The sequence below is a fragment of the Histoplasma capsulatum genome, genomic scaffold (genome assembly GCF_000149585.1).
Source record: "Histoplasma capsulatum NAm1 scaffold_12 genomic scaffold, whole genome shotgun sequence".
NCBI lineage: Eukaryota > Fungi > Ascomycota > Eurotiomycetes > Onygenales > Ajellomycetaceae > Histoplasma > Histoplasma mississippiense.
In genome coordinates, this window is record NW_001813971.1 from 817,733 (window position 1) to 839,074 (window position 21,342).

Consider the following 21,342-nt stretch of genomic DNA (forward strand, 5'->3'; position numbering starts at 1 on the left):
ATATACAACCACCAACAACCACCAACAACCACCAACAACAACAGCCCCAAGAAATTTTTTCATTTTCAATCCACTCTTAATACCATTAAGCCTATCTCTTGTCCATCCATCCATTCTTCTCCCTAATAACTACCTCCTCTTGGGCCAAGTGCGATCCACTAGTGGTTTCAGACTGCCTGCCAGCTACCCGTACACCACCCATCCGGGGCAATTTTGAATTCCCCAACCTGCCATGCTATCCATCTAAGATCTTGATAATTTTCGTTTCGTCATTCTCCTTCTCAGACCGGCAACCCTCACCGGGATTGACTGTCAATTTGGGCTCCAATAATCCCTTTAGAAATCGTGCCTCTTCGTCATCGTTCGCTTCCACGACAGGCCCTCCCCTGAGACAACAGCGCCCAGTGTCAAGAAACCCATTCCTCGACGACTCAGAATCTCAGGCTTCACTCCTTGCTTCAACTGGGAATATGTCACCCGAAAAGCTTCCATCAGCGGATCCTCCGTCGACCGGACACGTTGCAGAATTATTTGTATGTGCCATGGCCTCTCAACAAACTCGAAGTGTCAAGCATTACCAGCTCAGTTTTCTGTGCCGTACATACTAATGCAGGGCCTATTTTTTTTTTTTTTTTTTTTTTGTAGGAAGACCTCTCTCTTGACAAGCCAGCCGATAAGCCGTCGAATTCAAACGGAAGACGACCACCCCCACGACCGGAAAATGTTCCTCCCTCTGGACACACTCTCTCTGATGATAAAACCTCTTCCCGCCGCCCAGCTCGGAAACTATCCGGAGAAGAATCACAGTCACGCAGCAAGGGAAATAGGCGGGGTCCAACTGGAAACGTCTTCGCAGATCCCAAAGAGTCTTCAAAATCCCGCAGTCAACGTCGACCCCGCCGGAACTCAGACTCTTCCATAATGGACAGACCGTCAAAATCACTCGACCCTGAGGAGGAAAAACGAAGGCGAGAAAGGAGACATCGAGAACGTGATGCTAAACACAAGGACAGCAAATCTCGCAGCAGGCGAACAAACGGCCATAGGCTCGACGTTATTGATAAGTTGGATGTTACCAGCATATATGGGACAGGCCGTAAGGGATCAATTGCCCTCTTTACAAATACTTTTTGCTTTACCTTCTATTTTCTTTTAATCTCTCACTAATGTTCCAATTTACTTTGTTAAGTCTTCCACCATGATGGACCGTTCGATGCATGCAACCCCCACCGCAATCGTAAAGGATCGCGGGCGGCCCCAATGCAAGCTTTCGCGAAGGATTCGAGAAACATGGCTTTGGGCGGGGCTGGCCCTAATAACAGCAATATCGATCTCAATCTCTTCCATGGGCGAGGGGCTGAGGGGTATGCGGATTATGCAAGCACTGGTAGTTTGACTAGCAGCAAGATAGGCCAAAGCACAGCATTCGACCCAACAGCAAAACTGGAACCGATTCATGGGGCTGAAAGTATGGGTTTGGGAACTAGTACATTTCTGGAAGGCGCTCCCGCGAGTCGCGCTGCCATCCAGCGGCGTGAAAATGAGAATGAAGCTCAAAATTTACAAAATGGAGGATTACAGCGCAAGAAGAGTCTCGCACAAAAGATCCGCGGAATTAACAATAGAGATAGAGTCCCACGGGTTACTTCACCAGATTCTACTGCTGATTCCAACAATCAACATACTCAGGCAAGCCCTCCTCGAACTTCCGGCTCCAAGCGACATAACGATAGGAACCCATTCTTCCAACAACAGGATTATGATGATGCATACGATAAAAAAGGTGCCAAGATCCAACTTTCAGATGACATGACTGATAGCCTCCTTCCCCGGACCAGACAACGATCAATTAGTAGCCCAAAGGATATTCTAGGCGAAAAGAGAGTTACAGAAGAACGAAAGTCCAGTATCGGCGGCGGAGAGGACGCAAAGGCTCCTGCACAGACAGCTAGTGGTAGCAGTGGCTTCATCAGCCGAGTCAAAAGCCTGAGAAGACCGCCCCAACCGAAGAAAAAGGCGGTGACGACAGCAGGGGAGTCTTCGTCTTGAGAATATGGCTGTACATCTGCTATGACCGCAACAGTATACATGCGTGGCAGGTCGATGGGATGTGTGGAGGGGAATTACTTGGAAGGAAATCCGATTTGGTAGATGTGCAGCGATGTTAGGCGTACAATTATTGGAATTGGTGGAAGCCTCTTGAATGTTCTTTTTGTCCATTTTTCCATGTCTCCGATTTTGTATTCATTGTTTATTCCGATGACTGTTTCGTGGGTTGTTTTCTATGTCTTCTCCTTTCATTTATTTTTTACTTTTTTTCTTATTAAATCACGATCCTTCATTGCCCTTTCAGGTGCGCCAATTGTTTCTCTTCTCTTCTTCCTTTGCTCAAATTATTTCGAGGCTCCCTGCTAGCTAATTATGTTTCATTTTTTGTGTGTATTCGTGTTCTTTCCATTTACTCTCACATTCACCTTTCCTCATTTGTGTTGGGTTTTCTTGTATTATTTTTCTCCCTCATAATTCATGGATGCCAGGCAGGATTATTTAGGTTAGTATAACAGTTTAGTTTGTTTTCTATCCCTCTCTCTTATTCATTTCTTGGTTTCTTTTATATTCTTCTATGAACTCCTAGTAGCCTCCAGGCCGGTACCAGGCTGTACATGTCTTGCATGCAACCAGTCTGTCTAGGTTTCATTAAATTGAATAGTTGGCTCAGTAACAACCTTTTTTTTTCCTGATTTCCCCTTCTCATCTACACAGTAGTTATCCCTTTTTTTTTGCACCTCCTCTTTTTCTTTCATTTCTTTCATTTTTTCTTGCTGATATTTCAACTTTTTAATCTTCTATATTCTATATTATTTTCTTTCTCTCCTTTTAATCATTCCCCCCCCCCCCCCCCAAAAAAAAAAAAAAAAAGGAAATTGACTGGGAAGTAAGTCTCTTTGATATCTACTCACTGATTATATATTCGTTGCGTCATCATGCGATGCTCTGCTCTCCTGCCCTATCATGCTACTTTCAATGACATACTTCAATGAAGTCTTGCCTTTCTTAATTTTTTTTTTATTTTGGAGGGTAAAATGTTGGGAAATGTGCCTGTAATGAAAACGTCTCCTAAACATACCAGAAGGTAAAATAACGAAAACGTATATACAGTATTAAAATATTTAACTTCCCTATATACATACATACATATGCTGGTCGGTGGTCTGGAGAGGATAGTGAAACTCCAAACAAGAAACACCACGATAGAATATCACGGGATTATCCTCTCCTTGGAAACGCAGACACTTCCAACAAAATAATCCATATATAACTTATTACTTCACCGGGCCCTGGAAGAAACCCAAGCGTCCAAATCACAACCCAAGACCAGCAAGCAGCCTGCTGCTTCTTCTATCTAGCCTGCATTACTTCTCCTTGTGCGCATCGCCACCATCACTCGTTGAAGCGGCAATGGCGACGGCGCTCTTATCCCCCGTGCAGGCGTATCCACCAGCATCTGCGGTTTGAGCAGAGGTGGCTAATGAGTAGTCTTGATCGTCCCTGTCCAAGACGTCTTTGCGCCAGAAATCTTTCTTGCTGTTTTGAGGTGAAAGTGGGAATGTTAGTTTGGCCGTTATCATATATATATAGGAGGCAAAAATATGCGGAATCAAATGAAGGAAAAGCATACCCATGCGCCAACCGAACTAGCCAGCCGGGCAAGATCCCACCCGGAATCCTCCACGACCACGGCTCTTTCAGGTCCTTGTTATGCGGGACGAGGCGGCCGCCCGAGACCTTCTCGAGGACGAAGGCCACCGTATTGAGCAGGATATACGACATAATCCCCGCAATAAGACCATACGCGATCGAGTATGTAAAGGGCATCACCGCCAGTGTAACAAAAGCGGGCACCGCATCACCGATATACGACCAGTTGATATCTGATGCGACTTTGGTCATCATCGACCCGACCAGGACGAGCGTGCAGCCCGTCGCCCACGGCGGGATCGAGGCGAATATAGGCGCGAAGAAGATGGAGACGAAAAAGCAGAGCCCCGTAACCATAGCGGTGATACCCGTGGCGCCTCCTTCGGCAATCCCGGCGCCTGATTCAACGAAGGCTGTCACGGGGGACAGGCCGAGGAGGGAACCAATGGGAGATGCTAAATGCATCCACCATATAGGCGACGGCTGATCCTTCGAAGTCCTGCGTTCTCTCGTCAATTGCGCCACAGTAGCGCGCCATGGAATATAACGTGCCTGTCGCATCGAGAATGTCGACGTACAGGAAGGTTATAAACGCCAGGCCGAATTGGCCCCCTGCGCTGCCGAGATTCCAGTCCTGGGCTGCCAATGTCTTCCTGATGGGGTGGAAAGTGACGACCTTTTTGAAGAAATCGAATGAGTCGTCTCCCTGGGGATTGTGTGGAAAGAAGGTGACGTTTGTCGGCCGGGGCCAAGAGATGATGGACACGAGGAGGATACCGGCAATTATAGCGCCCTTGACGCGGTACATGAGGAGGAGGCAGGTGAAGACACCACCACAGAAAAGACCAACCCAAAACGTTGGGTTGCGCATTTTGGCTCCGGAGGGACAAACGCCATCTATCATCTCGCTCTCCACACATCCAGCAAGAGAGAGTGGTGTTGCTTGGTCACCAGTGATGGCACCAATACCGGCACTGTACGTTAAGCCAATGAGAGCTATTTTAAAATCAAACAACAAAGATATCGTTAGAGCCCGTGGCCTTGGGGAGTTTTTATAGGATAGAAAAATCAAAACCAACGCACATAGATAGAGCCCAATACCAGCACCCGAGGCGAGTTTGATCGACCGTGGAATAGCTCTTGCAAGCCATTGGCGCATACCGCATACCGACAAACCCACAAAGACAAACCCTTCAATGAAGACAGCGGTAAGCGCAAGGCGATAAGGAACGGGGCCAGTGCCACGGAATCCAACAACGTTATACGTGAAATATGCATTCAAGCCCACTAGAAGCGAAGTTGCTTTATTAGCCACTTTTGTTTTATTTCGTATATTTTTTTTCTCCGAAAAGAGGGAGCAGTACTTCCAGGAGCCAGAGCGATTGGCATATTGGCAAATAGACCCATACAGAACGACGAAAGGGCCGCAATCGCTGCAGTGCCCGTAATGAAGTCCCGTCTGAGCGCATTCAAACACAGCTCGTATTCTGTGTTTCCGGCACATGTTGGGTTTTCCTGGTCGCTGCAGATGCATGTGCCTCCAGATTGAGTCAGGATGTTGGAATTGACCTTCCAGCCCGTTAGCATTATTGATGTTCTTGTCAAAGCCACAATGGGTACTACTAGTATATATACAGAGGGGCCCAAAATACATACAGAAATGATGTAGGCCATGGCAAAGAAGGTGGTGAGGCCGGCGCGGACTTCAGTCAAGAAGCGCGATCCCTTCCGCTCATGTCGCTAGGTGAAACAAGAATATTATATGGTCAGTCTGTAAGGCTTCTTCTTCTTGCCCTGTCTTTCTATCTAATTCTTTTTTTGCTTGCTTACATGGCCAGAATTTTCTAGCCTGAAGCGGCGGCCGATGAGGCTGTCCGCGACCACACGGTTGATGGCCATGCCCCAATTCTTCATCTTGACACGCCGTGCTCAAGGCAGGGAAGAGACACCACCTGGGGAGCGATTGAGAAAGGGCGAAATGATTCTTATATTGACTTGAAGAGAATGAGAGTTCAAGGAGGGGAAGCAAAGGAGCGATGCGCCAGCTCTCTACGGAGTATAAACAGCGGCATTCATCTGGTGGCGTATTTAAAAGAACGGGATTTGTCAAATCCTCCTTTTTTTTTTTTTTTTTTTTTAACTTAGCTTCTTTTCCGTGTTCTCCATCTTTTTTCTCTTTCTCTTGATGGAGGATGGAGATGCGGCGGTTTCATTGGTTCTCTTGTGGCTTTTAACGGGTCCGGCTCGTGCGCTGATGCAAGAAACACGAGCGTTCTACGCGATGCAAGCCAGCCGATCATGGAGCGCCAGTCAAACAGATAATTTTGCAGTTTCTCACGCCCTCATCTCTTGCTTGGCTCAGGCGACCTAGATCTGCCAGAGTCGGACGGTCTGAACGTTGCTGGGACGGGCTTTTTTTTAGCATGATGGCTTCTAGATAGAATCGGGTTGTTGAAAGAGCATAAATGTGCAAACTACGAGCATACATATCCCCTCTCATATCCGTAGAAGATATGCATGAAACTAGACTAGGAAAACGAGAAGAAATTAAGATAGGGAAAAAATAAAACCAGTATTGTTTAATGCATCATCCGTGAATCGAACACGGGCCTCATCGAGTTTGATCCCATTAAGGAATGGCAACGATGAATTCTACCACTAGACCAATGATGCTTGTTGCTTGGAGGGAGACATGTGATCAAACTATTAAGTATAAATAATGCGAAAAACGGAATATGTCATTATCGCGTTTTCGCGACTACTTAATAAATAAATTCAAAGTCGCTCTTCACGAAATACTCAAAAGAGTTGACCAATTTATTTATTTCTGCATTCGAATCCATAGACCTGCTACCACCTTATCCTAATAATAACGAAGTTAACTGAGTAACCCCAAAAATCCAGCAGGAAGATTACAGTTTCCATTGAAAGAATGCCCGTCGTGCGCAACCGCCGTCGCGCCGTACGTCTTCTACCATATCTAATTGTTTCCTTCTTCCCTTACAGGTCAAATCGAACCTTCAACGAGGTTTTCTGAGAGTTCGAACTAACGCAACGATTCCTCTTTTTTTTTTTTTTTTTTTTTTTTTTGAAACAGCCCGACGACCAAGATGAGTCGAATGTGAACTCTGAGGCATCGTTCGATCCCCAGCACGGTCACTCCCAACGACCCACACAGCAACAAAAACGACAGCGGCGCCCGGCCTCTGATTCCGATTCAGATGCTTCTACAGATGACCGGTCGACGCCGGAGATCTCCACCCAGCTTCACAGAGCCATTGAGGTAATGGTCAAGAAGCTTGTACGACTCGCACTGGCGAGCGAGTATTCGCGGCAGGTCATCCGGCGAACCGATATCAGAGACAAAGTGCTGGGGGAGCAAGGGTCGAGGCAGTTCAGGCAAGTCTTTGAAGGAGCGCAGAGGGAGTTGATGGAGAAATTCGGCATGCAGATGGTGGAGCAGCCATTGAGGGAGAAGGTGACGATTAGTCAAAGGAGAGGTGTGTGTTTTATTTCATGTTCTTTCCCCTCCCGTTGACTTTGAGCTTTCAAAAACGTAATATTCCTTCCCTCACCGTGCTTGCCAGCACACGTAGGGGAATATCTAAACATGCATGTGGTGAAAATACGTTTAACCAATTCCTCGCACCGCCAGCCGCACAACGCACCGAGCGACCTGCCACTACCACCAAAACCTGGACTCTCACAACCATCCTCCCCGCCGCTTACCGGACCCCAGCCATCCTCCCGCCAACAAGAGCGCCCTCCTCCGTAACCGAAAGCACCTACACCGCCATCTACACCTTCATAATATCCACCATCCTGCTCTCCGGCGGCTCCATACGCGAACAGAAGCTAGACCGCCTTCTCCGTCGCGTCAACGCTGATAACTTCACACCCATCGACCGCACGGATAGGCTGCTGGCGCGCCTATGTAAGGAAGGTTATATCGTGCGTAACCGGGAGATGGATGGTGGGGAGGAGGTTGTGGAGTATCTTGTTGGGCCTAGGGGAAAGGTTGAGGTAGGTGTCGCGGGCGTGTCTGGGCTGGTACGGGAGGTGTATGGGTTTAGTGAAGGGTCCCTGGATGGGGGTGACAGCATGGATGCGGCGGGTAAGAGACATTCGGAGGTGGAGGCGTTTGAGAAGAGGTTGAAGAGAAGTTTGGGGATTCGGGAACCGTTGCATTTGGGGAAGGAGGATGGTTATGGTGATGGAGACAGTGATGCTTGATGACGAGTCTGTCATTCATTTTTTATATCCTCCTCCCGAATATGTTGGTTTAATAAAATCAAACTTATTGCATGTATTTCTTCCCTACTTATTTTATTTCCCCCCTTTGTTGGTGAGGGAGGATTTACGATTTCAATGTTGTCTTTTATTCTTTCTTCTTTTTACAATTTCTGGAGCGTATGATGTCAGTTTTCAAAAAATAAATGGTTTAAAATCTATATGTTCTAACTCTCTCCGCTCTCTACTAGATAATTGCTCTTGGAATAAGGCAAATAACAATCAGTGAAACGAACCAGGCCTTCAGGGCTAGCTAGTCCTAAGCGCCTTTTTGTCCATATAACGGGAAGCAATATATATCCCTCGATATTGCCCCAATGTCCTTGGGCAGGGAAGAAAAACCTCTTATTGGAAGAGATAAGAGAAAATATACGGATGTAACAGGGAAAATGCGTATATGTATCCGTGTTTGTGCCACGAGGGCTTTTACTCTCTTGCTTATATATGTGGGTATATATCTATATATGGACAACTTGCTTTTCTCGCAGCGTAAGGGGGGGAAGAGGGGGAGGGGAGGGGGAGCAAGTAAGTATAAGAATGGGAATTAAAAGGGGAGAAGGGCCCCGGGTGGGGAATGCATGGGCTAAATACCGGGATAAATAGGTAAGAGGGGGATAACAAATAACTCGACGGTAAATGGAGGGACGGATACTGCAAAAAAAAAAAAAAAAAAAAAAAAAAAAAAAAAAAAAAAATCGGACACAACAAGAAAACAGACGCTAAACAACAGCAAATCATGCATGTGGCACCCAAAGGCAGTTTTCCCCCTTATTTCTTCTTCCAGCTTTCTTTCGTTCTGTTTTTCGCCTCTTTCTTCTCTTTTAGCTTTTCGCATACGCGAATGGAATTTAATCAGAAACGTTGAATTGATCTAATATAGCCGAGGAAGAAAAACGAGAAGAAGGCTCATAAACGGGACATTCTCTCACATCCACCCAAGCACTATCTGTCCTCACTCAGAATCACTCGCGCTATTCCCCGCCCGCGCATCATCGCCATCACTATCAGGATCATCTTGTAACCCCAGCCCCTCATTTAGTAGATATTCCGCCTGCCTCAGTTCCTTTCGCAGCTCCTCTGGAATCATATCCTGTAATCGGGAAGGCGTCTCGCCATTTTTATTCGTTACGCGCGGGTCGCAGCCGGCTTCGCACATCATTTTAACCATTGTGATGGCATCTGTGACAGAATTGTAACGGCTCTTGTCGTTTGCGTAGCGCGCGACGAGGTGAAGGGGGGTTTCTTTGTCGAGTCGAGTTCTTGGGTCGCATTCGAAAAATTCTATATCGAAGAGGAAGTCGGCTGCGTGGTCTGTGGTTGAGCGTATAGAAATAAATTGTTAGATTTTCTTTATTCACCCTTGTTCCTTCTTAGAAGTGGGATTGCATGGTGTACGTATGGTGGTTGGGGTCGCTAGATATAAGGTAATGGAGAGTCGGGCGTAGAGTCTATAGTTATGGACAGAGGCTATGGCACTCACAGCTTCCATGCATAGCACAGATATGAAGCGCATGATTGCCCAAGGGATCCGTAACGCTGTTAAAAAACGCAGCAATTTCCTCATTTGTTTTCTTCCCACTCTCCATCTCTGTAAGGACTTCTTCTAGGGCATCCGTGTTATCTTCCCGGCAGGCGGCGGCAACTCTCTCAGCAGGACTGGCTCCCTAAAAATACCAGAACTTTTGTGAGAAATTTGCCATTTTCACTACATTTGAAAGAAAGGATGAAAGGTATGGATTGACTCAACACACCTCATCGTCCGCTATTCTCTTGTCATCCTCCGGGCGCATTGTGTTGTGTCTATTGCTTCTAGTTCGCCTGAAAGAAGGTAATTGCAGCCCGACTGCGGGGTATGCTATGGGGTTTCGAAGTTTGGTCTAATTTTTGAGACGCCTATGAATACGAAAATAAGAGTGCGTCAAACTTTACTCATGTGGAGTTGTCACAGAATAAATAAGCAAATCAACACTCAACGGTGAAGCTGGAAGCCTGGAGTTGATGATGCGGGGCGGGACGACCAACCAAGCGCTAAGCTCTGATGCTTCTCCGCTGTAGTAGTCAACAATACGAAAGTATTTTGACCTTGCAATGTAAAGCCGCGATGGAGGAGAGGCTCGGTATAGTCGCAGTCTTTATTCTTGCTATTAAGGTTGTGGTCGTGTTGAGTGTTTGTATCAGCCAAGCCTCTGGATCTGTACAAATTGTTACAGGAACAAATATATTCCGGCTAGCCACGCAGATGTGCGGCGCTTAATTCAAGGGATTTGATAGAACAAATTAGTCGCGCGGGAATGTTTTGCTCGCAGATCGGCCAATAAGACATAGTGGACGAGACCCACGGCAGCACATCTGGAGAGCAACGGTGCGCGATGCAATGAGCTCACACACTGTATCCATTTTTGGAAATTCCTCGGTGTGACAATGGTATCGCTACCTATAATATACTATATCTCTGGATAGTCATTGATTCAATCAATTCAATCGTCTGAGAATTCCAGCCAAAAATGCCTTTGACATGTGAGTCTTTTCAAAGCTTCACCCCAATACTTTGAATGGCCTGCAAAGTTTCTCGTTAAATAGGCCACCATTTGATTCGCAAAATGTGTTTTTAGTTTGTCCAAACTGTAGCAATGCCCTTACCATCTCCCGAGCAGATCCCAGCCCTCGCTACCCACTAGGTGTCAACAGATTCGAATGCCGCACTTGTCCCTACCAATATATACTCGACCGAACGTACTACGAGAGGACGGAGATGAAGCGGAAAGAGGTTTCTGATGTGTTGGGGGGGAAAGATGAGTGGAAGAACGCTGATAGCCAAGGGAGTGAGTCACCAACCACCTAAATACATATATTGAATGACCATGGAAATTTTCGAGCTGTTCCATTTTACTCCCCTGATTGCCCCATGCTTTGAGGATTTCCCCTTTGCTATTTTGGTCATGCTCTGTCCCTGTATCTGTACAACGACTGCTGATTACCCTCTTTCTCCATCATTATTATTTGCAGCGCAATGCCCAGCGGAAGGCTGTGATGGCGACCGTGCATATTTTTACCAATTGCAGATTCGAAGCGCCGACGAACCAATGACTACGTTCTTCAAGGTACGATATAAGCTTTAGAAAAAATCGGGACTCCTGCCGGTTCCCTGCCTCCTCCCTGCCTCCTCCCCCTCCCAACTTTGGAGCTTTACAAGGGAAAGGAAATCCACATATGTTTGCAAACGTAAACAAGGGAAGACCAATGCTGACTTGACAACAAATTGCAGTGCACAACCTGCGGGGCTCGATGGAGAGAAAACTAGGGCAAAGACAACTCATCGAGTCACCTTATGAACGAACTAACTACCCTAACTTTACTCCTGGTTTGGTCGTCGTTGTGGCTCAAGGTAGCCTAATTTACGGAGAGGCTGATACAACTAGCATCTAAACAAGTTTCTCTCCGATTCTTTCGACCTTTTGAAAAACAAAATACATGTACTGCTATTACGTCGATACTCCCCGAATCAAAAATTCAAGATATGCCAAATTTGGCCATAATACAAAACAGCTGTAGCATTGTAACATGAACATCTGGGACTGAATAATTCGAGTGGAGAGATTAGCTGATTTCATGTCTGATGGTGGGTATGGAAAATTGCTCTACTATAATTGACGTTTAAGCCAATGTCTCCCTAATAGCCAGCAATAAAGGCAGTTCAGTTATCTTTTGGTCCCAATTTCCAAAACCAACGACACTTATCAAAAAGTGGTCACTGTAGTGGCCCTGAATGAGCCCCGCCAAAAATACAGCGAGTAAGCACGTGACGTACAAAAATGGCCTAGTAGGCTCGCCTCCTGCACTTTCCCCCGCCCAGAAAGCATACAAAAACCCCTCTCTTCGCACAAAAATTTTTTCCCTTTCCCTCTTCCTCTGCTCGTCTGCTTCAGTACGTATCCTCTCAACCCTCATGCACCGCTTCCTCTCCCCGTTCCAACATCCTACCTCTCCATAGCTTTTCCATATTATCTAACTGACCTTTCCAGCACCTCTACGCATTCTTGGCCGTAGTATCTGAGCGTTCTCCTGGTCTCTTCTAGTCTCTTCCAAAGAACTACAAGATATCGAATTTTTTTCCATCCCAAACTCTCCCAATTTTCACATTTAAATCCCGCCACCATGGGGTAAGCATCCACCTATTCCATCTTGATTAATTTCTTCGACTAACTCTGGCGTTTTTTCCCATCACACAGTAAGGAAGACAAGACTCACATTAACCTCGTCGTCATCGGCCACGTCGATTCGGGCAAATCTACCACCACTGGTAAGCAACCCCTCCTAACACACTATGGCTGTATCGCGAGACCTTTCTGACCACTATACGCTCGATAGGTCATTTGATCTACAAATGCGGTGGTATTGACAGCCGTACCATTGAGAAGTTCGAAAAGGTAAAGAAGAATTTTTATCTTCATTTTACTTGCAAAAATTTTTTTGGCTCTGTTACCCCTCTGTTTTGGTTTTCGCTAGTTCCCCGTCTGCAGCCACAATACATCCAGCGCAACTGACCCATGCATTGCCCCTCCACTTGGCATCATTTTTCTCCAACCAATCATAATTCTCATTCGTGCGCTTTGTGATATTTTTATTTTCGGGGAGAATTTCCCCGGGAAAACAGGCTTTGAAATTTCCCTAAACATATTCTAACTGTCTACCTATAGGAAGCCGAAGAGTTGGGCAAGAAATCCTTCAAATATGCGTGGGTCCTTGACAAACTGAAGTCTGAGCGTGAGCGTGGTATCACCATCGATATCGCCCTCTGGAAATTCGAGACCCCAAAGTATAGTGTCACTGTCATTGGTGAGTTTTTTTTACCCCTCCTAAGCAGATTTCAAACTTCCAGAGTATCTACTCTAACATATCCGCTTAGATGCTCCCGGCCATCGTGACTTCATCAAGAACATGATCACTGGTACCTCCCAGGCTGACTGCGCTATCCTCATCATTGCTGCCGGTACTGGTGAGTTCGAGGCTGGTATCTCCAAGGATGGCCAGACTCGTGAGCACGCTCTGCTTGCTTTCACCCTTGGTGTGAGGCAACTCATCGTTGCCATCAACAAGATGGACACCACCAAGTGGTCCGAGTCCCGTTTCAACGAAATCATCAAGGAGGTTTCCAACTTCATCAAGAAGGTCGGATATAACCCCAAGGCTGTTCCCTTCGTGCCAATCTCTGGTTTCGAGGGTGACAACATGATTGAACCCTCCCCCAACTGCGCCTGGTACAAGGGCTGGAACAAGGAGACTGCCTCTGGCAAGTCTTCTGGTAAAACCCTTCTCGATGCCATTGACGCCATTGAACCTCCAACCCGTCCTACCGATAAGCCTCTCCGTCTTCCCCTCCAGGATGTTTACAAAATCTCTGGTATTGGCACTGTTCCCGTCGGACGTGTTGAGACTGGTGTCATCAAGCCCGGTATGGTCGTGACTTTCGCTCCCTCCAACGTCACCACTGAAGTCAAATCCGTCGAAATGCACCACCAACAACTCCAGGCTGGTTACCCTGGTGACAACGTCGGCTTCAACGTCAAGAACGTTTCAGTCAAGGAAGTCCGCCGTGGCAACGTTGCTGGCGACTCCAAAAATGATCCCCCCAAGGGCTGCGAATCCTTCAATGCCCAGGTCATCGTCCTTAACCACCCCGGCCAGGTTGGCGCTGGTTATGCCCCAGTCCTCGACTGCCACACTGCCCACATTGCTTGCAAGTTCTCTGAGCTTATTGAGAAGATCGACCGCCGTACTGGAAAGTCTGTTGAGAACAACCCCAAGTTCATCAAGTCTGGTGATGCTGCTATCGTCAAGATGGTTCCCTCCAAGCCCATGTGCGTGGAGCCCTTCACTGACTATCCCCCTCTTGGACGTTTCGCCGTCCGTGATATGAGACAAACCGTAAGTTTTTAAACTCTTCGCTATTCATATATGTGAACCAGTTGACTAATTACCTTAAACCCATACAGGTCGCTGTCGGTGTCATCAAGTCCGTCGTCAAGTCTGACAAGACTACTGGCAAGGTCACCAAGGCCGCGCAGAAGGCCACCAAGAAATAAATTGGCTAGGCCCCAACACTCCCTCGGACAAAAAATGCCAGAGCGACAAAAAGAGGGGATAATCAAATACATGGCCGTCTGGGTGATGAGCAAATAGGAGGCGTTTTACTTTCTCCCCTTCCTCATTACATGTGAAAAAGCGGGCGAAAAAGCGGGCGAAATATGGCGACTTGGTTTCATTCTCCCTGCCATACCCTCCTTTGCATTCCCTGGATTCCCCTCTCCCATTTTCCTTGGCATTTATGTTTTTTCGTGTCCTCCCTAGTTAAAAAGGAAAGGTGGCTTTACGATTTATTTTCTCTTTTTCTATTAATTAGATGGGCCTTTCTTACAAACAGCACCTTCCCCTCCCAAATCCCCTTTCCTTTTTGTTTTCCTTTGTCTTTATGAGTACGAATCCCAAAAATTCCAAATATTAATGACCGTGTTTTTACCCTTTTTTTAGAAAGTTGGGCTCTCTTATTCATAATCTCCGTTATTCGATGTAGTTTAAACCTCATGCATACAATTCTTTGGTGCATTGGGGAAGGACAAAACAAGCAAAATTTAATAAATCATAAATCATGATGCCAAGTGAATGCCGCCTATCATGAGAGGCATTTTATCACATCTATGGGTGGCATGTCACCCCACCGTTCCCCCGCCATGCCTGACCTACGCAGTATAGTCCTCTGATGGATGAGACCTCTGAGTTCTACCTATTGTTTCACTATTAGTTATTGAAAAGATCTTATGCGAGTAATAACACCTCCTCTTATAATTTAATCGATATTTTACGATTTCCCCCTTGAGTCCGTATCCCTGCAACGGGATCGATTGTACTCCGTATTGTGACCAGCCTCGTTTCACCTTCAGAATAGCGTGGAAGCCACCTAGCCATGTGAATGGTCTTTAAGTTCTATGTACTGTACGCTGTAGTTACATCTACTTGGGAACACTTGAGCAACGGCGGGAGCATGTCATGTTCAAATTCTTTTTGATTACGTGGGCCGAATTGAGGGAAACTCGAAATTTGCTTTACCCCTGGATTTGCAACATTGCATGCATAATGACAACGAGTATAACGAGAATCATGCTATGCTATGGATAGAAGCAGTTCATCGCCTCCCCATCGATCTCGACTCTGAGTTCCAAAGGCTAGCCAATGGGATGGGGCTCGCAAACGCGACAACCAATCGTACGCCGGCACACGACCTTTCATACGGATAGCCCGTTAGTTGGTAATTATTACCGCCATATACGGAGATAAATTACAACCAATGGCCAGTAGCCACATACGGAGTCAGGTGCCTTGGTAAAGCGCGACCAGGGACGTCATGTTGGCTGTTTTGGGCAGTGGGTATTAATACCAAGGCTGTGGCAGAGAAAAAGCCGCATCCAACCCCATTCCAGCAATTCTCGAAATCCAGACACTGTCTCCAATTCAACTTCGCTCTACTCCGTACTCTCTATATAAACATCCAGCTAATGCTAAGAAGAAATATATATTCTCCCATTTACGAGCCGATATTACTGTTTTTTGCACGTTGGGTTCCATCTCCTTGGACTTTGATTGAGCTCGTCCCGCTCGCTCTCCTACACCCTCTAAACTGGGTCAACTACCTGTTGAGCTGATACTTACGTTGATGAGGGATAGAATTTAGCCCAGAGACCGACAAAGGTAAGCAATGCGCCCACAGTATCTATCACAAAAATCCTCGCTCTCAGCTTCCCTGTGTTGAGGTTGTGCAAACCAATTGAACAGAACGTTCCCGCTATCTATCCCTCTTCTTATTCCATCCCCCTTGTTTGTTAAGTATGATTGCTGTTCCCCACATTATTGATTCTGCAACGCCTGGATGCATGCCTTGATTGCTCAGTCGAGGTTTCATGCCCCTCCCTTTGACCGAGTCATACATGAGCTTCTTCATCACCCAATTACTTTGGGTTGTTGAAGCAAACGGAGATGAAGGAGGGCTTATGTAAATTCTCGAGCGAAGATGAGGAATGGAGGCAATAAAAAGGATATGGCTTCGCAGGTAAAAGAAAAACCATTTGCGAGCAAAATCAACATATTTAAGAAAGTAAGAAAACAGGCAGAGGATACAAGGCCTACAGGGGAGGGGTTTCAGGTTAGGCGGAGAGACTTAACCAGGTTCTTCATTTGTTTTGTTTCCTTCTTTTCGAAGAGCAGCATACTTCTCTATCTTGCTTCAACTGCTTTCTCAAAAGCCCAGAAACTAATTAGGATCAGCAGCTCAGTTACCTTTTATCTGACCGTTCGCTACTATCCAACCGGTAAGACGCGATGTCGACGAAAACAGTTCCAATAGTTCCTCCGCGTCCATCACGGTCTCCAAATACCGTATCGTCTCAAATGCCAAAAGTGCCTCCGCGCCCAAACAGCCGCCGCGTCGGTCGCTCTGTGTCCCCTAATCACGATGGCTATGCTCCGTCACCATTAAACGAATTGCCAGCTGGGTCGAGTACGAGAAATCAACATTCTAGCGATGCTTCCAATACCCCCGCTCGTCCTCCGAGTGTTGCTCTGCCGTCGGTTGGTCAGGAAGGGATGGAATATGAGGGCCTAGATTACCAAAATGCAAGCATGGAGAACAAGGAGGAAAGCCACGACCCTCCTGTGGAAACACGAAATGTGAATCGCGACCTACATCTTCACGCTCCGAAGCCATCATTGCCATCTTCCAGCGCTGAAGCGCAGGTGCGGGCCGTCACCAGAACCAGCCCACAACAGGCTGCCGCCGCGGGTTTTGGGAATGCTACATCCTCCCCTGACCTCGATGATATGGATCGCCCGGGGTCCGGAAATTTAATGCCTAGCCTGTCTCAACAGGTATCCTCTTTTTCTTCAACAAACCGTAGGACATCCATACAGTATGGAGAGGAAGGAGGTATCCCTGAAATTGGCCAGCGTGTACCAATGGACCCTAACGCAGGCGATGTGCAGGCCCCGTCGCCATCTCCGTATTGTGATGAAGGGCATCACCACGGAGTAAGTAGCGGTGGGCAACAGCGAGCCGGGAACATCCACCAGCGTCCTAAAAGTAGTCGAGAAAACTCCCTTCCACCGGGTAGTTATGGGCTTCACGGCCATGGAGTTCACCCGACTGGCAATTTTGAAAGAGCTTGGTACGACAAACACCCTGATGAACTGGCACGCGAAGAACAGGGCCTGTATGGACCAGGCCTAGGGCATGAACGGCCTGAGTGGGCTTTAAGCGGTGATGATTTGAATAGGATTGTAAAGACATCCGCGAGCACAGGTCTTGGTTTGGGTAAGATACGATTCAGTTAGAAGAATTATACGCACTCTTGATATTAGGAAGTGAATCTAACTCTTTATAGCAACTCATGCGAACGTTCCAGGCATACCCCAGGAAGAGCTGGCATACATGGCGACCGACGAACTTGCTTCTCGGCTTGCGTCTGCACCTCCTGAATCTGCTTCGTCCAAGGGTGAGTATCATCAGTCACAGGACTCAGCAGAGAACCCCCTTAAGGAATCTATTGTTACAACAGCAGCAGATACTAAATGTAGTGTTCCACGAGCAGGTCTTCAGGAGAAAGAGAAAGTAATCCATATCGATGAGCCGCTTCATCGCCAACATCACCCTGATGGCTTTGCCCCCGCACTAGAGGACCATAAACCACATGGCACCCAGTCATTGGAGGAGCCTAGTTGGGCCGAAGAGGGTCCAAATGATGCCCCTGTGCTTGCAGCAGACGAAATCGAACCAGGTGCAGAGCATTTACCACCTGCCATCTCGCCCACTTTCGAGCACGGCTCTCCCACGCTTCGGGGTCAAAATCGATCACACAGCCGCACTGAAAGTCGTCCGAGTAGCCAGCCATCCCTTACCCATGGTGCAGTGTCAAGCAGGGTGAGGTTTGGCTCACGAAGTGAGGAACGCGAGGAAATGCATACAGAACTTGAAGACGTTCGAGAATATGAACCACTATTCCCAGACGACGATGAGGAGGCGAAAATAACTGCATCTACAGAGCGATTTAAACGTCAACCTATGCCACATAGATTCCCGAGTAAGGATATTTGGGAAGATGCTCCGGAATGCTTACAACTGGAAGCTACAGTCTCAACTCTAGATGTTCCAAGTGAACATGTCGGTAATGAGGAGAAGTCCCCATTGGAACGGCCAGAGCATCAAACTTTGCAGAGCAAGCATGGGGCTGCACCAAGTCCTATATCCCCATCGAATGAACAAAGCCACCTTGAGGATGAAAAGACATCCATTTCGGAGTGCAAACAGCGTTTCCCAAGTAAGGATATTTGGGAGGATGTTCCTGACAGTCAACGACTCGTCACAACAGTCCAGACTCCACAGGAGGTGACGACAGCAACTTCACCTGAAAGTCCAACAAAACCCGCAACACCTACTTCTCCTGCACGGCTTTTTTCAAAACCGATACGCCCAGTAGAAGGAAGCGTAACAAGCCCGACCGAGACTAGAAAACCGCCTACGATCCCTAATCGTCCAAAACCTCAAGTCCCTGTACGACCAGCAAAAACACTATCGCACAATTCCAACGAAAACCTAACAAAAACGACATCTACCGGTTCTGTTGATACCACAGCACCTACAGTTGTAAAGGCAAAGCCTCCTATCCCCTCTCGACCTGGGGGGTCCAAGATCGCTGCCTTAAAGGCTGGCTTTCTCTCGCAATTGGAGGGCCAGCTGAAGTTGGGACCTCAAGGCCCCAAGCCTCAAGGGAAGAAACCCGAACCCGAAGAGCCTGTTGAGAAAGTGCCTCTGAGCGATGCTAGAAAAGGCCGAGCGAGGGGACCAGCTAGAAGAAAGCCCGCCGTTCCTGCTGCTGTACCCGTCGCAGAACCCATTAAAATGCCTGCCGCTCCCACGGTCAAAATCGTGGACCCCTGGAATGTATGGCAAATAGGTGGAGATGGAATTCTCATGGTTGGCAACACACCTCCCGCCAAGGCTAAATCCATATCACCACCGGATTTTCCTTCTGCCGCAAATCTGGAGCCAAGGCTTAGCGAGAGTTCGAACCAGGCTTCTCCTTTACGCGGAGTTACTGCTACAGATACGGATGCTTCTCCCGAGACGACATCCACACCAATTACGACAGAAGAATCCGGTGACCTTGCTCCTGCTGTTGTCGACTCCGCAACGACCTCGTCGTCGGTATCGCGAAACCCAATGCCCACCTCACCAACATCGTGCCTAGATAATGGTTTAGAAGCGCCACCACCAGCAACATTTGTCGAAGCGGAGATAGAAGCCAGTGATGATGGACCGCTTGTAACTGGGCCAGATAAGGAGGTTGTTGAGCAAAGCTCTGAACCGACGGAATCATTGGAGAAAGAAACATCGAAAACTTTATAGATCCTGTCGGTACTGCTTTGTAATCAAAGGAGGCGGGAGTTGTAGATTAGTTGGGATTTGGATAAACTTTCTCTATATAACGATCATTTATGGTTCTCATGCTTCCTTCTTTTTGGCGGACTTGGCCTGCTTCTTTGCTTGTGTTGGATTCTATCATTCAAGCTGAAATTTGAATACTTCCAGCAAGAGAGGGAGGGGGAAAGAAACAACCTGGGAAGCGGAAGTGTTGAAATATTGTGCTCTAGATGCACATCGTCGATTTGTTTCTCTCGTTGATATAACTACCCTAACAAAGTTTTGCAAGCCTGTGGTTGGGTGTATTCTACACACACACACAAACACACACACACACACACACACTCTCTCTCTCTCTCTCTCTCTCTCTCTCTCTCTCTCTCTTAAATATAGCTTTTACTCCTATTCTCTCCCGCTTGCCTACAGATGTCATTCGTGGGATTATTCATCATTTCCAGTCCGTAGAGCAGCAATTATCCAGGCACGTAGTTGAACATGGTTGGAAACCCGGCTCTCATCACGGCAATTCAGATCATAGCTAGCTCCCGCCAACCTCTATTTAGTAATTACAACGCCAAAGGATCGCAGGGTCCTTTAAAAAAATAAAATAAATAAAATAAAAAAAAAAGGGAGGAAAAGGATTAAAACTCGGGTTAAAGCTCTATCTACGTCTTGTCTCATCTAGTTCTAGCCATATTTATGCCCGTCATTTGCTGTCGTTATGTTCCATTTCTACTACCCACGTTCCAACTGGAGAGAAGCCTGGAAATCACAACAAATACTGAGCATCAACATGATTAGCTTTTGATAAGAGTTTAGCTTTTTTATCTTTTTTTTTTTTTTTTTTCTCTAGAACCTTTCAATAATTCTTTGATATTGTAATTTTACTTCATATGTTATTCTTACAGTATGTAGATGTAAGTATATACAAATCATTGAAAGTCATTTTTAGCAGAATATCTATCTAGTTGATACCCTCTGCCGATGAATGTTGCTGAGAAGTCATAGATGTTTGATCTAGATGATGAGCACTGTTCCCTGGGACTGTCTAGTTGAACACGATTTGGATTTGTAAGGTAATCAGATTGATTATTCTAATCAGGATGAGAGTAGGTTTTCTAACCAAGGGTTTGATGCCCGGGTTAGAAAGAAAGCTTTTCATTTTCCAGATCTAACCACGTCCACTTCAACTAGAACCCGAGATAATCGCTATGCCACTCACTCACTGTAGTTAACTGACTTAGAATAAACCATATTTCTCAATGGATGATAAACTGGGTTAAAATGTAATATTTGTAATTATATAGATACACGGAGCAGAACGTTAGGCGAGGGAGAAAATCGCAAAACCACCCAAGCCCCAATCCATCGCTATCTTTGCAAAAATCCAAGGCATGTGAGGCCTGACTTAGGTAGATATATAATAAAGAAGGGATGAGGACCGTGAAATCATCTTGATTTAATTATGCTCGAATCTGCTCGAACCAATAAATGCATTCTCGTGCATGTATTGAAAATCACACCCTACACTCACTCATAAAACAAGCACACGCATGAGCGCCACGTCCACTATATGGCAATTATCACCATTATCACCATCATCCTAATGATCATAGAACGAAAAACGAATCGACAGAATGAAGAGAGACGATGCTACACCAGCAATGCATGCGATACATCCCACCAATGAACCAGCCCTTAATAGAGAAAAGAACGAACCAGAACAGAATAACACTATGATGAATGGTATGTACTATGTAGGATTTTTGCAGACGTGCTGAAAACTGTTGGGGAGCGAGCGGCAAAAACAAGTCCCCCATTCCATCTAAATAAGATATGAAACACAAATTGATTAACGCCGCGCCAAGACCCGTGCCTTGCCTCGCATG

The 21,342-nt window shown here is 46.6% G+C and overlaps 7 protein-coding genes and 1 non-coding gene across 8 annotated transcripts; 5 read left to right on the forward strand and 3 right to left on the reverse strand.

Moving 5' to 3' along the window:
- Positions 1–470: 470 nt before the first annotated feature.
- HCAG_08793 (predicted protein) lies at positions 471–2,049 on the forward strand (the record flags this gene model as incomplete). The annotated part of the gene is made up of 3 exons (XM_001536421.1): positions 471–533; positions 646–1,096; positions 1,190–2,049. 3 exons carry the CDS (start codon positions 471–473, stop codon positions 2,047–2,049), a joined length of 1,374 nt encoding a protein of 457 aa, XP_001536471.1.
- A 1,364-nt stretch (positions 2,050–3,413) lies between these two features.
- On the reverse strand, positions 3,414–5,613 carry HCAG_08794 (hypothetical protein; the record flags this gene model as incomplete). Its single annotated transcript, XM_001536422.1, has 7 exons — positions 3,414–3,585; positions 3,680–4,198; positions 4,278–4,695; positions 4,783–4,986; positions 5,064–5,268; positions 5,356–5,439; positions 5,530–5,613. 7 exons carry the CDS (start codon positions 5,611–5,613, stop codon positions 3,414–3,416), a joined length of 1,686 nt encoding a protein of 561 aa, XP_001536472.1.
- Positions 5,614–6,282: 669 nt separating this feature from the next.
- HCAG_09422 lies at positions 6,283–6,372 on the reverse strand. The gene has a single exon. It is a non-coding gene; the product is annotated as a tRNA-Gly (tRNA).
- A 259-nt stretch (positions 6,373–6,631) lies between these two features.
- Positions 6,632–7,932, forward strand: HCAG_08795 (predicted protein; the record flags this gene model as incomplete). Its single annotated transcript, XM_001536423.1, has 4 exons — positions 6,632–6,661; positions 6,706–6,727; positions 6,933–7,199; positions 7,355–7,932. The coding sequence occupies 4 exons, from the start codon at positions 6,632–6,634 to the stop codon at positions 7,930–7,932; spliced, it is 897 nt and encodes a 298-aa protein (XP_001536473.1).
- Positions 7,933–8,941: 1,009 nt separating this feature from the next.
- HCAG_08796 (predicted protein) lies at positions 8,942–9,779 on the reverse strand (the record flags this gene model as incomplete). Its single annotated transcript, XM_001536424.1, has 3 exons — positions 8,942–9,300; positions 9,470–9,653; positions 9,741–9,779. 3 exons carry the CDS (start codon positions 9,777–9,779, stop codon positions 8,942–8,944), a joined length of 582 nt encoding a protein of 193 aa, XP_001536474.1.
- A 714-nt stretch (positions 9,780–10,493) lies between these two features.
- HCAG_08797 (conserved hypothetical protein) lies at positions 10,494–11,415 on the forward strand (the record flags this gene model as incomplete). Its single annotated transcript, XM_001536425.1, has 4 exons — positions 10,494–10,506; positions 10,602–10,811; positions 11,052–11,090; positions 11,255–11,415. The coding sequence occupies 4 exons, from the start codon at positions 10,494–10,496 to the stop codon at positions 11,413–11,415; spliced, it is 423 nt and encodes a 140-aa protein (XP_001536475.1).
- Positions 11,416–12,144: 729 nt separating this feature from the next.
- HCAG_08798 (translation elongation factor 1-alpha) lies at positions 12,145–14,072 on the forward strand (the record flags this gene model as incomplete). Its single annotated transcript, XM_001536426.1, has 6 exons — positions 12,145–12,149; positions 12,219–12,289; positions 12,358–12,416; positions 12,687–12,825; positions 12,896–13,914; positions 13,983–14,072. The coding sequence occupies 6 exons, from the start codon at positions 12,145–12,147 to the stop codon at positions 14,070–14,072; spliced, it is 1,383 nt and encodes a 460-aa protein (XP_001536476.1).
- Positions 14,073–16,428: 2,356 nt separating this feature from the next.
- On the forward strand, positions 16,429–19,438 carry HCAG_08799 (predicted protein; the record flags this gene model as incomplete). Its single annotated transcript, XM_001536427.1, has 3 exons — positions 16,429–17,347; positions 17,418–18,113; positions 18,177–19,438. 3 exons carry the CDS (start codon positions 16,429–16,431, stop codon positions 19,436–19,438), a joined length of 2,877 nt encoding a protein of 958 aa, XP_001536477.1.
- Between the last annotated feature and the right edge of the window lie 1,904 nt (positions 19,439–21,342).